Source organism: Vipera ursinii (genome assembly GCF_947247035.1).
Source record: "Vipera ursinii genome assembly, chromosome: 3".
NCBI lineage: Eukaryota > Metazoa > Chordata > Lepidosauria > Squamata > Viperidae > Vipera > Vipera ursinii.
The window spans coordinates 62,133,816-62,150,723 of NC_139516.1; the positions used below are offsets into that span (position 1 = coordinate 62,133,816).

General features: G+C 37.7%; 1 protein-coding gene across 1 annotated transcript; it reads left to right on the plus strand.

The window, feature by feature from the left end:
• The first annotated feature begins 3,543 nt into the window (after nt 1-3,543).
• GPX7 (glutathione peroxidase 7) lies at nt 3,544-15,528 on the plus strand. Its single transcript, XM_083360172.1, has 3 exons — nt 3,544-3,820; nt 12,499-12,760; nt 13,620-15,528. The coding sequence occupies exons 1-3, from the start codon at nt 3,572-3,574 to the stop codon at nt 13,781-13,783; spliced, it is 675 nt and encodes a 224-aa protein (XP_083216298.1). The 5' UTR covers nt 3,544-3,571; the 3' UTR covers nt 13,784-15,528.
• The last annotated feature ends 1,380 nt before the right edge of the window (nt 15,529-16,908 follow it).

A 16,908-nucleotide genomic window follows, 5' to 3' on the forward strand; every position in this document is an offset into this window, starting at 1 on the left:
ACGTTTTCCCAGAAGGATTTTGGCTTACTCAAGTACATTTTGGCAAACTGTATTCTTGCTTTTTTATGTCTCTGTGTCAGCAGTGGGGTCCTCCTGGGTCTCCTGCCATAGAGTTTCATTTCATTTAAATGTCGACAGATAGTTTGCGCTGACACTGATGCTCCCTGAGCCTGCAGGACAGCTTGCATTCCTTTGGAACTTGTTTGGGGCTGCTTATCCACCATCTGGACTATCCTGCGTTGCAACCTTTCATCAATTTTTCTCTTCTGTCCACAACCAGGGAGATTTGCTACAGTGCCATGGGTTGCAAACTTCTTGATAATGTTGTGCACTGTGGACAAAGGCAAATCTAGATCTCTGGAGATGGACTTGTAACCTTGAGATTGTTGATATTTGTCCACAATTTTCTCAAGTCCTCAGACATTTCTCTTCTCCTCTTTCTGTTGTCCATGCTTAGCGTGGCACACACAGACAAACAATGCAAAGACTAAGTGAACTTCTCTCCTTTTTATCTGCTTTCAGTTGTGATTTGTATATTGCCCACACCTGTTACTTGCCCCAGGTGAGTTTAAAGGAGCATCACATGCTTGAAACAATCTTGTTTACCCACAATTTTGAAAGGGTGCCAATAATTTTGTCGGGCCCATTTCTGGAGTTTTGTTTGACATTATGTCCAATTTGCTTTTTTTCCTCCCTTTTTTGTTGTGTTCCAATACACACAAAGGGAATAAACCTGTGTATAGCAAAACATGTGTTCCTGCAATACTTTTCTGTGAGAAATACTTGATTTTCTGGAAAAATTACTGGGGTGCCAACAATTTCGGCCATGACTGTACAGGGAGTGCAGAATTATTAGGCAAATGAATATTTTGACCACATCATCCTCTTTATGCATGTTGTCTTACTCCAAGCTGTATAGGCTCGAAAGCCTACTACCAATTAAGCATATTAGGTGATGTGCATCTCTGTAATGAGAAGGGGTGTGGTCTAATGACATCAACACCCTGTATCAGGTGTGCATAATTATTGGGCAACTTCCTTTCCTTTGGCAAAATGGGTCAAAAGAAGGACTTGATAGGCTCAGAAAAGTCAAAAATAGTGAGATATCTTGCAGAGGGATGCAGCACTCTTAAAATTGCAAAGCTTCTGAAGCGTGATCATCGAACAATCAAGCGTTTCATTCAAAATAGTCAACAGGGTCGCAAGAAGCGTGTGGAGAAACCAAGGCACAAAATAACTGCCCATGAACTGAGAAAAGTCAAGCGTGCAGCTGCCAAGATGCCACTTGCCACCAGTTTGGCCATATTTCAGAGCTGCAACATCACTGGAGTGCCCAAAAGCACAAGGTGTGCAATACTCAGAGACATGGCCAAGGTAAGAAAGGCTGAAAGACGACCACCACTGAACAAGACACACAAGCTGAAACGTCAAGACTGGGCCAAGAAATATCTCAAGACTGATTTTTCTAAGGTTTTATGGACTGATGAAATGAGAGTGAGTCTTGATGGGCCAGATGGATGGGCCCGTGGCTGGATTGGTAAAGGGCAGAGAGCTCCAGTCCGACTCAGACGCCAGCAAGGTGGAGGTGGAGTACTGGTTTGGGCTGGTATCATCAAAGATGAGCTTGTGGGGCCTTTTCGGGTTGAGGATGGAGTCAAGCTCAACTCCCAGTCCTACTGCCAGTTTCTGGAAGACACCTTCTTCAAGCAGTGGTACAGGAAGAAGTCTGCATCCTTCAAGAAAAACATGATTTTCATGCAGGACAATGCTCCATCACACGCGTCCAAGTACTCCACAGCGTGGCTGGCAAGAAAGGGTATAAAAGAAGGAAATCTAATGACATGGCCTCCTTGTTCACCTGATCTGAACCCCATTGAGAACCTGTGGTCCATCATCAAATGTGAGATTTACAAGGAGGGAAAACAGTACACCTCTCTGAACAGTGTCTGGAGGCTGTGGTTGCTGCTGCACGCAATGTTGATGGTGAACAGATCAAAACACTGACAGAATCCATGGATGGCAGGCTTTTGAGTGTCCTTGCAAAGAAAGGTGGCTATATTGGTCACTGATTTGTTTTTGTTATGTTTTTGAATGTCAGAAATGTATATTTGTGAATGTTGAGATGTTATATTGGTTTCACTGGTAAAAATAAATAATTGAAATGGGTATATATTTGTTTTTTGTTAAGTTGCCTAATAATTATGCACAGTAATAGTCACCTGCACACACAGATATCCCCCTAAAATAGCTATAACTAAAAACAAACTAAAAACTACTTCCAAAAATATTCAGCTTTGATATTAATGAGTTTTTTGGGTTCATTGAGAACATGGTTGTTGTTCAATAATAAAATTAATCCTCAAAAATACAACTTGCCTAATAATTCTGCACTCCCTGTATATATTTAGTATATATCCTATGCAGTGCTTTTTTTGTAAAAGAAAAAGGTGCCAGAACTCACACGTCATACAACCCACCTTGCCTACCCTACAAGGTTCCATCCAAAAAAGGTGCCGGAACTCCGTTCTGAGCGTTCTATGAGAAAAAAAGCCCTGATCCTATGGATTATTTTTCTGCTGAAAAAAAATATAAGCATCTGTTATGTAAATCTCAGGCAGAATCTAGAGAATTGCTGGTGACCATTAAGGAAATAGTTGACTCTGAATATCATGTAAACATGCAACTCATCATGTCGGCTTAGAATTGATTCATATAATCTCTGAGCTGACAATCTCACTTAAATATGAATTAATTCTTTATATTGATGAAAGAAATATATTTCATAATATAGTATGGCTTTAGGAACTTTATATCGCATTTAAATTAGTGACAGAAAGTCTGGTGGCATTTCTCTAATCCTTTCGATAAAAGCACATAGCAAAAGCAGAACAAAAACCAGAGACATAAATTTCCATTGAAACGCAGGAAGAAACAAACAACAACAAAAATAGTAATATTGCATTTTGCAACACTGTAGTTTTGCTAGGCTGGATTTAAAGTTAGACATACGCTGCAATAAATAGGCATGTATTAATTAATGTCCAATTCATTGCAATGGATCTTTTCTAAATATAGCTAAATGCGCTGCTTTTGTTAAGCCTATTCTGAACCTGCAGACAGATGTGAATTTATGAACCCATCAAGTAGCAGATATTCCATTTCTTTTATTTCTTATTAACTCTTAATGGTTAATGTTAACTGGATATGTTTAACAGTTCACCTCAAGACAGGCACCTAGCGTTTGAAAGTATAAGACTACTGTCGCAGGATGATAAATCATGGTTTCGCAGATCATGGTTTGTATCAATTTAGCCGAAAATCATAAAGCAAAAGTTTCTAAGGAACTCTCCCATCTTTGTTCAACGCTCTTGCTCAACAAAGACTTCCAAAAACTCAACTGCTCGTACTTCACACATTAATCAGGTGGTATTGCGAAAGCAATACTTTGCTGTGAATTTTGGATTTTTCCTTTACAGCAAGAACGAACTTGATAAGACGAGCTTCTCGTTCAAGAAGACGAATCCCTTATTTTTATTCGTTCCTTCATTCCAGCCGTAACTTCCTTCCCGCAATGCTTTGCAGTAATGAGGACGTCAGTAGAAAGCTGGGCAGTATGTTAGATCCTGAGGACAGCGCGGAGCCTAAAATCGGTTCTTCCTTTCCTAATTTTTTTCTTATCCTTCTAGCCATGCTGATGGTCATAGGAGCCCTGCTGTTCTTGGCCTTTCCTGCCACCGAACAGAACGGAGACAGTTTTTACTCGTTTAAAGTGGTCAACATCCGGGGCAAATTAGTCTCCCTGGACAAATACAGAGGCTCGGTAAGTCTGCGAAGGAGAGCCACCTCTGCTCCACCAACTAACCAGCGAGTCATCTCGGCATGCCTGCATGACGGGCGGGGAAAAGGAGAAGGCGCACCGATCTGGCTGGGAGGGTTTGCGGGGTGGGTGTCCTGATGGGGCTCCCGGTTGCCTGCGCCATTGCGTCTACTACGGTTCTGTAAATCTCGTATTAAAAAAAATTTTACAGTCGGACTTTTCCCCTTTTCTTCTTCTGTCCGTGTGCGCGGAGTTTGTCTCCCCCTGCTTTTTGTGAACGGCCGATTCCGCATCTACGTGGCACTACTCCCCGCTTACATTTGAGCATGTTTCTGAATAGGCGAGATAAAGGCGTGGAGTTTTTGTTTTGTTTTGTTTTGTTTTGTTTTTTTAAACGATTTACCGAACGACCCGGCAAACCATTCGCTCTCTTTAATACAAAACAAACAATTGATTAACCGGCCTGGAGGGAAACAGAGTAGATATCATCCTGTAAAGACAGCTCGAAAATCAGTGTCGGATTCCTTTTTTAAAAAAAAAGATAATAAAATACTAATATTCGCTTGAGTTTTAACACTGGATGTTTCTGTCAAGGTAGAAAGTTAGTCTGAAGGAAATCCAGGTAAAGTAAATAATTTAAAATTAATGTTTTAGAACTCAGAAATTGAACTTGATGCTCTCTTGCTAGAGATGTGAATTTAAAGGTTCAGAGTTTTTTTTATTATATAGTAGGTAAGAAACGTGTTTGATGCATATAATTATTAAAAAGCACCTGAGATATAAACCTTCTGCCTGAAAACTATTTTTCCTTCTATATTCCATATAAACCATACTGAACTTCTAGTTAGAGATTTAAGAGTAACTTGGAAAACACAAATACTTCCTTTGAAGTGGCATCACTTGAATTGCATAGTTCCAAATGCAGGCAGATAAGTAAAGTAATGTATAGATTATTTTACCATAATGTATACTGACCTACATTAAAAATTATTACTGCTTGCTGAGGCTTTAATTATGGATATATATTGGTGATGATAATATCTTTGTTTAAAATCTGAAACCAGATAGGTAAATAGATATTCCAAGGTCTTAATTTTAAATTGAGACCTAATTAAGAATTTAATTAATTAGGACAGTGCATAGAGACCCTAAAAAAGGTAAAGGTTCCCCCGCACATGTGTGCTAGTCGTTTCCAACTCTAGGGGCCGGTGCTCATCTCCGTTTCAAAGCCAAAGAGCCAGCACTTGTCAGAGGACGTCTCTGTGGTCATGTGGCCAGCATGACTAGACGCCAAAGGCGCACGGAACGCTGTTACCTTCCCACCGTAGTGGTCCCTATTTTTCTACTTGCATTTTTACATGCTTTCGAACTGCTAGGTTGGCAGAAGCTGGGACGAGTAACAGGTGCTCACTCTGTTACGCAGCACTTGGGTTTCGACCCGCCAAACTGCCGACCTTCTGATCGACATGCTCAGCATCTAACCCACTGAGCCACCGCGTCCGTTATAGAGACCCTACTGTTCCTTATAAAAATGGATGTTTGAATGGATTGAGGATAGAAGTAGTTGTTACAGTCTTTAACTTCCTCCCTTTATTTTCCTCTGATATTAATGCATACCCAAGTATGTACATATAAATCAAATCAGGATGTTCTCTGTTCTTCCTTCCTTCCTTCCTTCCTTTTACACACACATATGCACACACATTAAGTTCCTATGGAGAAAAAAATAGTGACAATGAGATACTTTTGGGTACTAATTAAAGAACTCACAGAAAGAACATTATTGTACTATATTTCAGCAATCTACAAATAAAAACCCTTTATCCAGACTTTGATGCAAACAGATATAAAACTTTGATACTCTGATATGAAACTAGTTGTTTATTCTAACCAAGATTAAGCATTCAGCTCTTGTTAGTTATGGAAAAAATGCATTGGGGCAGGATTCATTGCATTCCAAATATGTTCGAAAATATTTTCCTATTTATCATTTAGATGATCTTTATTTTATCAGCTAGATAGGTAGTAAAATGTATGGCCTTGGTTGGTCTTGGCAGCTAAGCAATATAGCATAGTTTTATTTATATCCTGCCTTTATTATTTTTATAAACAGCTCAAGGCAGTGAATGTATCTAATGCTCCTTCCTCTTATCTTCCCCACAACAATACCCACCCTGTAAGGTGGATTGGTCTGAGGGAGAGTGACTGTCCCTAAGTCACCCAGTTCCCTACACAAAGTGGCTGCCTACATTGGGAAATAATTTCTTTAGAAAATTTTGTCTCCATATAATGTGTCCAGAATATAATAATTTGAGCATGGCATTTGTGCCTTGAGTGAGAAGTCCAATGTCTAATGATATATTTGTTGGTTTTCTTAGTTACTTATTTATTGTACTCTCAGGCATCTTCTCCAACGCCAATTCAAATGCATCAATACTTTTTCTATCTTTCTTCTTCAGTGTCCAGCTTGTTCTTCCATACTGCCAAAAGGAAAACCATTGACTGCACCATTCTAATCTTTGACATCTGAATATCTTTTCCAAGGTCTTCATTGCTCATCTACTTAGCACTAGTCTGCAGTATATTTCTTGGCTGCTGCTTTGTTTACTGTTGATGGTTGATCCTAAAAGACAGAAGCTATCTACCACTTCAGTATTTTCATTGTTAACAAAGAAGGTTACATGTACTTTAATAGACTTCTTTAGAATACTTAGTTTATACCAATATGCTCTTTACATTTCTCATTGTCCAAGAAGATAACATTTATAAACACTTTTAATGAATTTGTTATATCATATATTTCCTCTAAAGCAAGGTTCTCCAACCTATGGGCCATGAGGGGATTGCAACCAGGCTGCAGAAATGGCCAGCGTGGGCACATGCACATGTGCATTCTCACTTGTGTGAGCAGCAGGCAAGCACAGGTGGTCCATTGGCGTGGGCAGGCACGCCGGCACGCCACTTGCGCAAATGGAGCTATGTGCGTGGATGCTTGCCGGCCACTTGCATGGAGCCATCCCCTCTCCCCCTACCTCCCATCAGTCCGCAAAGCCAGAAATGTTGGGGAATTCTGCTTTAGAGTGCAGAGTAGCATTAACACAGTCAATCCTTACTTTTATCCTCACAAGAATTATAAGTTGCCCATTGAATTGCTAAATACTTGACTAATCCCAGAAAGAGGTTTCTTAGCATTACTACAGTTATTCCATCTTTTCTTCCGTAATAGACTTTGTAGAAAGAAAGAAGAAATACAAAAACTATGCTGAAATTGTCAACATCTCATAAAGTCACTTGTAAAATCAGAAATTGCATAATGAAAGTAGCAATACCCAGAGTCCTTCTCTGAAGGAGATCAGTGGTTCAAAAAACAATGTGAAAAGTAAAAATAAATATTTTAAAGTATGCTTAAAAATGTGCGTGTCTCTGTGTGTATAATTTCACAGCTACTGCCCAGATAGAATTCCATATCTTGTCCTTTTTATGATAGCAACTAATATATTTTCTAATATTATATGCCCTGATAATTTCTTCCAGTTTTATCATAGATCTACAGAGATACTTCAAGTGATCTGAATTCTTGGTAATATGGTCAGTGGTTAAGGCATCAAGCTAGAAAGCAAGAGACTGAATTCAAATCTCGCCTTGGCCATGAAAGGAAGCTTGGTGACCTTGGGCTAGTCAGTCTCTCTCAGCTCAGCTCATCTCACAGGGTGGTTGTGGGGAAAATAGGAGGAGAAAGATGTGTTGGATGTCTTTGCCAGCTAGAGTTGGCAACCAAATAAATAAATAGATAAATAAATTCTGATCACACATTAAACGTAGGGAATTCATTGCTATGCATATATCTATCTATCTATCTATCTATCTATCTATCTATCTATCTATCTATCTATCTATCTATCTATCTATCTTACATGCTCTCCATCTCTCCAGAAGCTATTCTTACAGTATTTTGTTTCATTTTCAACTTTTTTTGATGCAGACATTTAATGCACACTTCCAAGATGTTGAAAGTAAAATGCAGGAGGAGTTACAGTGTCCACTAGATGGCAAACGTGATTCACATTCAGTTTTCAGGGGTTATGCATACTATATTGACAATACTGTAGTTTGATTCTCATCTTACATTTAAGAGCTAAGCCCTCTACAATCTAGTATTCTCAAGGAATAACAGAATGACAAATCCCATTATTTCTAGTCAACGCAGTTGTTGACTTTCTCATATTGGAAGGAGGAATTAAAATATAGAGGCAATTCTACACTCGCAATTTATTTGATGGCTTATCGAAGCATAGATTTTCCATATTTTATCATCCAGTACTGTAGCTGGTCCTTTACAAGTTCTGGTTAGCCATATAGCAACCTTCCTATAATGTTGCTTTCCAAATAAGCAGCCACTCTGTCCCCAGAAAATCCAACTCAATATAGCAGCTGACTAGAAATCCTGGGAATTGTAGTCCTAATCCAGGTAGTTCTTGACTTAATGACCACAATTGATCCCAACATTCCTGTTGCTAAGTGAGCTATTTGTTAAGTGAATTTTGCTCCATTTTATGACTTTTCTTGCCACAGCTGTTAAGTGAATCACTGCAGTTGTTAAATTAGTAACCCGGTTGTTAAGTGACTTTGCTTGTCAGAAAGTTGCAAAATGGGATCACATGACCCCGGGACACTGCAACCATCATAAGTATGAGTCAGTTGCCAAGCAACTGAATTTTGATCATGTGACCATAGAGATTCTGTGAAAAAAGGTCATAAGTCACTTTTTTCAGTGCCTTTTTAACTTTGAATGGTCACAAAGTAAACTATTGTAAGTCGAGGACTACCTGTAAATGGCAGAGTTATCCCTGCCATGCTGAATTGGGAACAGTTGAATGGCACATAAGAATTCAGGAACTTCTGATAAGGAAACTTTCTTGTAGAGAAGAATTCCTACATAAAATTCAATGACTCAGTGAATTCAACCTTTCTCTGACCCAAAAGCTGCTACTTACTGGACAGCCATCTTTTTTGAGCAAAATGCCTGATTTTTGTCTGTCTTGTTTTTACTAATGGCCAAAACGGACATCAGGTGGTTTTCCTCTGGCCATCTGAGAAATAACTATAACAATATATCTGAAGGACTCTAAAAGTTTCTGACCTGGCGGAAATGGCAAAGATTTCGGCCTATTTGAAAGACCATTCGCAACAACGTTATATTATGGAGTGGAAAAAGTGGATTGATTATATCCAGAACAAATATGGGACCAAAAAGTTTCATTTAGCATTTTATAAGTTTTTTTATATATGATATTAGTATTGTTTGTAGTCATTTCACATGAGCTAGAGTGCGATAGACTTAATAGTTTATTGTTGTTAGCATATGGTTGTTTATGATTGTTTTTTGTTTTTGTACCTTGTATTTAGCTCTGGGAAGTCGGGGGGGGAGGGGGGAAAGGGGGGGAGGGATAGGGAGGGTTAGGGAGGGGTGGGTGGAGGGAGGGGGGGAGGGATTGTTAAAGATAAAATGTATTGTAAAACCTTTCAATAAAAAAAACAATATATCTGAAGAACAGATGGCTGGAGAAGATGAATGAATGAACCTTTATCGTCAAAGTACAACCATGTATACATTGAGATCAGCTGAGCCTCCCTTCGTGCTCCCACCCCCCCAACTCACAGTGACAACAAACCTCCATCTTATTACACCATGTGAACTGATTGCACCACACACCGGCCTCGCAAGTCAATTCTGCATAAAGTTTATAAAAATTATTTCCCGTTCAAAAGCCTAACAGCCCACGGATAAAAGCTGTTTTTCTGCCTGTCGGTGCGGCTGGCTATACTCCTATATCTCCTACCCAATGGTAGGAGAGTAAAGATATACCGTCCAAGGTGTGAGTCATCCCTGAGAATTTTCCTCACTCTTCCAAGGCAACGAGCCCTGGCGATGTCATCCAGTGGTGTCAGGGGACAGCCCACAATGTCTTGTGCTGTGCTCACCACCCTCTGTAATACTTTCCTATCCGCGGCTGTCAGACCAGCATACCAAACCACAATACCATACGAGAGGACGCTCTCTATAGTAGACTGGTAAAATAGGGTCATTAGCCGTTGTTCTACCCTGTTCTTCCGCAAGACCCTGAGAAAGTGAAGCCTCTGTTGGGCCTTTCTGGCCACCTGGGTTGTATTAACTTTCCAGGTCAGATCTTCACAGAGGTAGACTCCCAGAAATTTAAAGGAGGAAACTCTCTCCACACAGTCCTCCCCGATGTAAAGTGGGGCAGGTTCCTCCTTTTTTCTCCAGAAGTCTAGCACCATCTCTTTCGTCTTGCCGATGTTCAGGTGCAAGTTGTTGTTACTACACCATATGGATAGTTTTTGTACCTCTGCCCTGTATGCTGTCTCATCCCCACTTGTCATTTGATATATTAAGGCCATTCAGATATAGACAATTAATGGCAAAATAGAATCCTTATTTACTTATTTTGTGTCTGACTGTAAATAAAGTTGTTATTACTGTTGTTAGTTTTGGTATTACCTCTAGTTAGATTAGAAGTTAAGAGCCTCAATGGCCATTTAGAAAAGTGCAGTGAAAAACTTATGATTCTAGCATAGAAAATGTTCTGCCCCCACCCACAACTTCTATGACCACTTCTGTTACCTCATGTAATTTATCTCAAAAATGGCATATGAAATTAATTACAGGTAATTAATTGCACAGTGCAGTTGTATGCAAAAATGTAGTCATCCCCAGATGAAATTGTTTCAATAAAACCTTAAAGTGAACAGAAATTGACACAACCTTTACAATATATAAAGTTAAATATTCACCTACCTGCAAGTTTGATTGCATAATTAGAATTTAAGCACAATTGTTTATACAGACTTTAAAAGAAAAGAAAAAACAGTAAATACGGCAGTTATGGCTGACAGTACTTGTTACACTTCCTTTGGTACAAAAGAAATTTTCCTGGAGTCAGTCTTTCTATTCTTTTGAATGTTTTCCCTATTCTTCCTTTCAAACCTCTGAGATCTTCTTTCAATTTTTTTCATGTCCCAAAATACTAGGCAGGGTTGTTTTGTGGGGGGAAAGGAGATAGTGCTTTGAGTTCCTGGTGGGAATACAGTATATATAATGTGAAGATGATAGATAGATAGATAGATAGATAGATAGATAGATAGATAGATAGATAGATAGACAGACAGACAGACAGACAGACAGACAGACAGACAGACAGACAGAGATTTTTTTTTAAAAAAAAGTCACAGCCCTAGTGGATTATGTAGCTGAATGGCTTTTTAAAATAATTCTCTTTGTACATGGAAAATCCATGTTTCATTTTATGGATTGCAGTGGCGTACAAATTATAGGGGTGACATAATAGCAGTGTTCCAATATCTGAGGGGCTGCCACAAGGAAGAGAGGGGTCAATCTATTCTCCAAAGCACCTGAATGCAGGACAAGAAGCAATGGATGGAAATTAACCAAAGAGAGAACCAACCTAGAATAAGGAGAAATTTCCTGGCAGTTAGAACAATTAATTAGTGGAATGAGTTGCTTCCAGAAGTTGGGGATGTTGCAACACTGGAGATTTTTAAGAACAGATTGGACAACCTTTTGTCTGAAATGGTATAGGGTTTCCTGCTTGAGCAAGGAAGATATATATAAGAATTTTTCAATATTTATTCAGAAACTGAAAAGCATTTTTCCCCTCAAAGTAGATGTAAATAGTTAGATAAAATGCAGAGAAAAAGTTCAACAAAGTCTCTTCCAACTCTGTTATTCTGTTATTATCTACTCAGATATGATTCTTTATTACCTACCTATTATCTATGGAATTTTGAACAATTTGCAACTATTTTTAATTGTTGCCCTATTAAAAAAATATTTATTTAAAGATTTATGTGGCTGACCAACTCACCAAAATGTGATCACAAGCAAATACAAATCATGGGCATCCTGAAGGGTAAAAAAAAGTCATGATGACAATCACAAGCATGTAAAAACCTGCCCCTCATATGCATATAAATCACACACACATTCAAGGAGGCAAGGCAGTAATTTTTTTATCTCTCCTCTACCAATACCTCTGATTTCCATACAGATATCCTCAGCTTAACTTCAAGAATAAAGCTGGATTGTACAGTGTAAGATTTTTACCAGACAACTGCACGTTTTATAAGACATTTGTCCATAGAACAATGGCTAATGTGTTTGTTCCATTAGTGAAGGGAGGGGGAAAAATAACTGCAAACATACCTAATTTCAAATTGTCATGGGTCTCAAAAGGATTTAGTTAATTAGTTTATGTTTATCAGCATGTATGTATTATTATTATTTTCTTCTGTTCAATTGTATCTGTGACTTCCTGGACAAGTTCCTGCAGTTTTCTTGGCAAGGTTTTTCATAAGTGGTTTGCCATTGTCTCCTTGAGAGAAAGTGGCTGGCCCAAGGTCACCCAGCTGGCTTTTTGCCCAAGATGAGACTAAAAGTCATGGTTTCCTGGTTTCTAGCTGATGCCTTGACCACCGCATCTACTGTCTATCCATGTATAACTGAAGTCTAAAAGAAAAATATTATTTTTCTCAAGATGGTGTATTTCTGAAAATGGGATGTATAGGAAGTAAAGCATGCTATACTTTTGAAAATAGAATGCAGATTGTGTTATAACTTGTATTTTTGTTATTTCTTCCATTAGGTATCATTAGTTGTCAATGTTGCAAGTGAATGTGGGTATACCGACAGTCACTACAAAGCCTTACAACAGCTGCAGAGAGACCTTGGTCCCTATCATTTTAATGTGCTGGCATTTCCCTGCAATCAGTTTGGACAGCAAGAACCCAATAGTAATAATGAAATTGAGAGTTTTGTCAGACAAACATACAGCGTTACCTTTCCTATGTTCAGCAAGATAGCAGTAAAGGGCACTGGGGCAAATCCAGCCTTCAAATATTTAATTGGTGAGTATTAAAATAGATTGAATCAGCTGCAAATACTAATTTTATTCTTATTTCCTAAAAACTGTAGACATTTTATGATAGCTATCAGGGATAGCCTACTTTCGAGAGATTTAGGGAAGGTTACTATGAATTCAACAACAATTTCTTCGATTCTTTTAAGTTTATACAGTAAAATAAATTGATGATTTGATTTTTTTTGGTTACTATGTTCAATTTTTCTCCTACATCCCAGGAAATCAATAGCATTAATAGGATTTCAGCAAAATTTAATTGCCTTACACTTTATCTCATAGTACCCTATTCCTGAATTGCAAGTCACTCAACATGTGCCTTGAAAAAAATATAGCAGGCACAAATCTTTTAAAAAGTATTTGCTATTGCTTTAATATGAGAGAGAGAGAGACTGGGGAGGGAGAGGGAGAGAAGGGACAAAGGGAACTAAAAATTGAGGTGCAGAGGAGACAAATAAAGAAAAGGAAAAGGGATAAGGGATGAAAGAAAAACATGCTTATTATTGGTCATGTTGGCTAGTGATGATGGAAATTGTAATCCAATACATCTAAAGGTCACCAATTGGAAACAAAATGATTTCAATTAATAAAATATATAAATGAATAATCAATGCAATTGTAAGGTTCTTTTTGCTGAAATGTTCCATTAGATGCTTATTTAGTTGAGCATTTTTTTTTCTTCCAAACCAAATTCTAAGATCTGGGTTAATCTTTGTTTTTATATTATTTGATTTTGCTTTGGATAATCAAATTTCTTCTTTAATCTTACACGTCTTTTAAGATTGGAAATATGCAAGATTAGAGAATTATGATATCACATCTCTGATATTTATACTTTTTTTATGTAGAATCCACTGGAGAAGAGCCAACTTGGAATTTCTGGAAATATCTGGTAGACTCAGATGGGAAAGTGGTAAATGCTTGGGACTCCACTGTCACTGTTGAAGAAATAAAACCTTATGTGATCGAACTTGTGAGGCAACTCATTCTGAAGAAAAAACAGGAACTCTGATTATTTTTTAAAAGCACACATTTTTGTATTTCTGTTTTTGGATCATTGATATAGGTCTTCATATTTCCAACAGATAAATAAATTTGGATTACCTGAGCTAACTTCCATTCCATAAATATAAGTATTTGTTTCTCTTATAGAATGTCCAGTACCTTTTCTAAGTAAATCATAGATATCAAAACTGATATCTAAGAGGAAAAGTAAAATTAATGAAAGGCCAGGTTTTATTTATTTTGCTGACAAATCACTTATTGCGTTTAGTAAGATGAAATGTCATGTAGCATTTTTTCAGACAGAATTCCCTAAATGCAGGTAGTCCTTGATTTACAACTGCAATGGAACCCAAAATTTCTGTTGCTAAGCAAGACAGTTGTTAAGTGAGTTGTGCTCCATTTTATCACCTTTTTTGGCCACAGTTGTTAAACAAATCATTGTAATTGTTAAATGAATCATGTGGTTCTTGGGTGAATCTAGTTTCCACCATTGACTTGCTTGTTGGAAGCCAGCTGGGACAGTTACAAATGATGATCACATGATACCCGGACAGTGCAAAAGTCATAAATAGATGCCAATAGTCATGCGTTTGAATTTTGCTCATGTGACCGTGGGGATGCTGAAACAGTCACTACATGAATGGTTGTGAGTCAAGGAGTACCTGTTAGCCTTACTGATAGTAAGATTTATCATGAACATATCATGATCATGAACAACGATAATGTTCATAATGATAATGATAATGTTCAATATCATGAATATTATCCTGACAATTATTTATAAAACAAAAACCAGAACAGAAAAAATTGATCCTAGCCTAGCATAGGTGTAAGAAACAATGATTATGCTAGGAAAATACAGTATAGTCCTTAACTTTCCACAGTTCATTTACTGTCTGTTCAAAGTTGCAATGCTACTGAAAAAATTGATCTATGACCAGTTTTCTGCCTTATGACCAGTTTTCTGCCTTATGACCACTGCTTCATCCCCACAAGATGGTCACAAAATTCAGATGTTTGGCAATTGACTCATATTTATGACATTTGCAGTGTCCCACAATCATGTGATGATCCCTTTTGCGACCTTCTGACAAACCAAGTCAAGGGAGAAGCCAAATTCATTTAACAACTGTGTTACTAATTTAACAACTGCAATGATTCACTTAATTGTGGCAAGAAAGCTCATAAAATGGGGTAAAGCTGACTTAACAGCTGTCTCGCTTAGCAACAGAATTTTTAGGCTCAAATAAGTCAAGGGCTATCTGTACACTTCCACATAAGCTTATTGAAAGTTTTCACTCACCCATGTATTCCTGAAAACAAGAATTTCTCAAGAATCTGTGTATGGGGTTCCTCCCGAAGCATATTAATACTGTAGTTTTCCAATTCCTTTCCCTCTTGTAATTCTGATTTGCTGTAGGAGATTGTGAGGTATCCATAGTACCATATGTTGTATGTGGAGGGAAGTTGCTAATAAGGATGAATTGATAAAAATAATCTATCCCCTTATCTGAATCAAAGGTTTTATTTTATGAATGGAGACTCTTTTAATAGTCGTTTTTGCTCCTAAAAACAGCACTGAAAAAGGGCCTTAGAGAAGCACTGATTTATATAAATATAACTTTGTTATATATCATCCACACTTTTTTTCCATAGCAATGTTACTAAAATTAAGTAACTTTATTTCAAAAGGGGCCAACTCTGTTTCTAACACTGGGAAAAGACTGGGAAATTTTCATTAATTGAACAATAATAAAAAGGGGTTCTTGTAAAATTGAGAGCTGTGTTTGTGAGCTTCTTTATGTTCCACAGATAGAAAAAAATTTACCATTAAAAAGTAAATAAGTAACAATGGTCCATTAAATAACCTTTTAAAGAAATGTGTTTAAAAATCTCAGTACTGTTTCTCATATTAAATTGAAAGAATGAGCATACTCCTGGAATAACCCCACAGGCACAATTGTCAAGTAATGCATACAACAATCACAACATAATAAATCGAATGGATTGTTTACATGAGACAGAGAAAGCATTTACTGTATTTTGTTCAATGTGCTTTAAAGAAGCTTTGAAATACAGCTGTGATATTCAATAAATTTTCAGCAAGGAACTACTAGAAGCCCAATAATTCTTGTATGGTTCTCCCAAAGTATAATACTAAGTGGCAGAGGATGTCCTGCAGTAATTGTTTCTTAAATACTGGTAGTTTTTATATTGTTTCATATATTGTTTCATTTTAACTGATGTGCAGAAAATGGCATGTGATATGTGCAATAATAGAACTGTCACCTTTAAATCCAGCAGAACCTAATTCATATAATACCCTAAGCATTATAGTGTGGACTTGAAGTCCACAAGTCATAAACTTCCCAAGGTTGAGGACCCCTGCCCTAAGCCATAGCTTACTTAACAGTGGATTACTAAATAAGCAATTATCTAGAATCACACACAAATAAAAAGTCATATTTTATATAATTGGTTTTTACAAATCTCCAGGCTCACATTGCTATGCTGTCTCCCAAACCATAAGCCAGGAGAAGAGTATGTTGGGATTAAATTTGGTACTAGTTGCCCTACCTTGTCCTAACACAGTCACAAGGCCATTGATTGATGCTGTCCTGACCATTTTAATGTGAAACCAAAGGAAATCCATTGGTGGCTTGTCTTGTCTTTGCTTTCTCTCCCTCTTAAATGTCACCTACTAGTAGAAAGCAACAATCAGTCTTCCTTAAATATGTAAGTCAGAATTGGGTGATTGTATGCTGGTGCATGGAATGTATTCAGTGATCAGTCAAGTTGTCTTACCATCACATTTCAGACCTGGAGGTTATTCATGCTTGTGTTGATTCTATTATTTCTGAACACATATAGCATTCTTCTGGAAGAGCACTAAACCATGTCCAACAAAAACTGGAGTGAAACAGGGGGGAATGACTGATAACATGTGAGCCTTGTCTAGAGCTACAAGGTAATGGCAGTGCCAACAGAAAATCTATTTTTATTTTTGCAGCTAGCAGCACCTGGAAAGATTTCTTGTGGATAACTGTAGAGTTGGAACGGAGTAGCAAAGTTATACTGCCCTCTCCCACCAGGTATCAGACACCAGGTATCTAAACTTGGAGTCCAAAATAT

What these genes read in the sequence shown, in the direction of transcription:
- GPX7 (XM_083360172.1), top strand. Translation starts at nt 3,572, where the DNA reads ATGCTTTGCAGTAATGAGGACGTCAGTAGAAAGCTGGGCAGTATGTTA. An exon ending in TGGACAAATACAGAGGCTCG is followed by an intron (nt 3,821 to 12,498) that starts GTAAGTCTGCGA and finishes TTCTTCCATTAG; the next exon opens with GTATCATTAGTTGTCAATGT. An exon ending in AGCCTTCAAATATTTAATTG is followed by an intron (nt 12,761 to 13,619) that starts GTGAGTATTAAA and finishes TTTTTTATGTAG; the next exon opens with AATCCACTGGAGAAGAGCCA.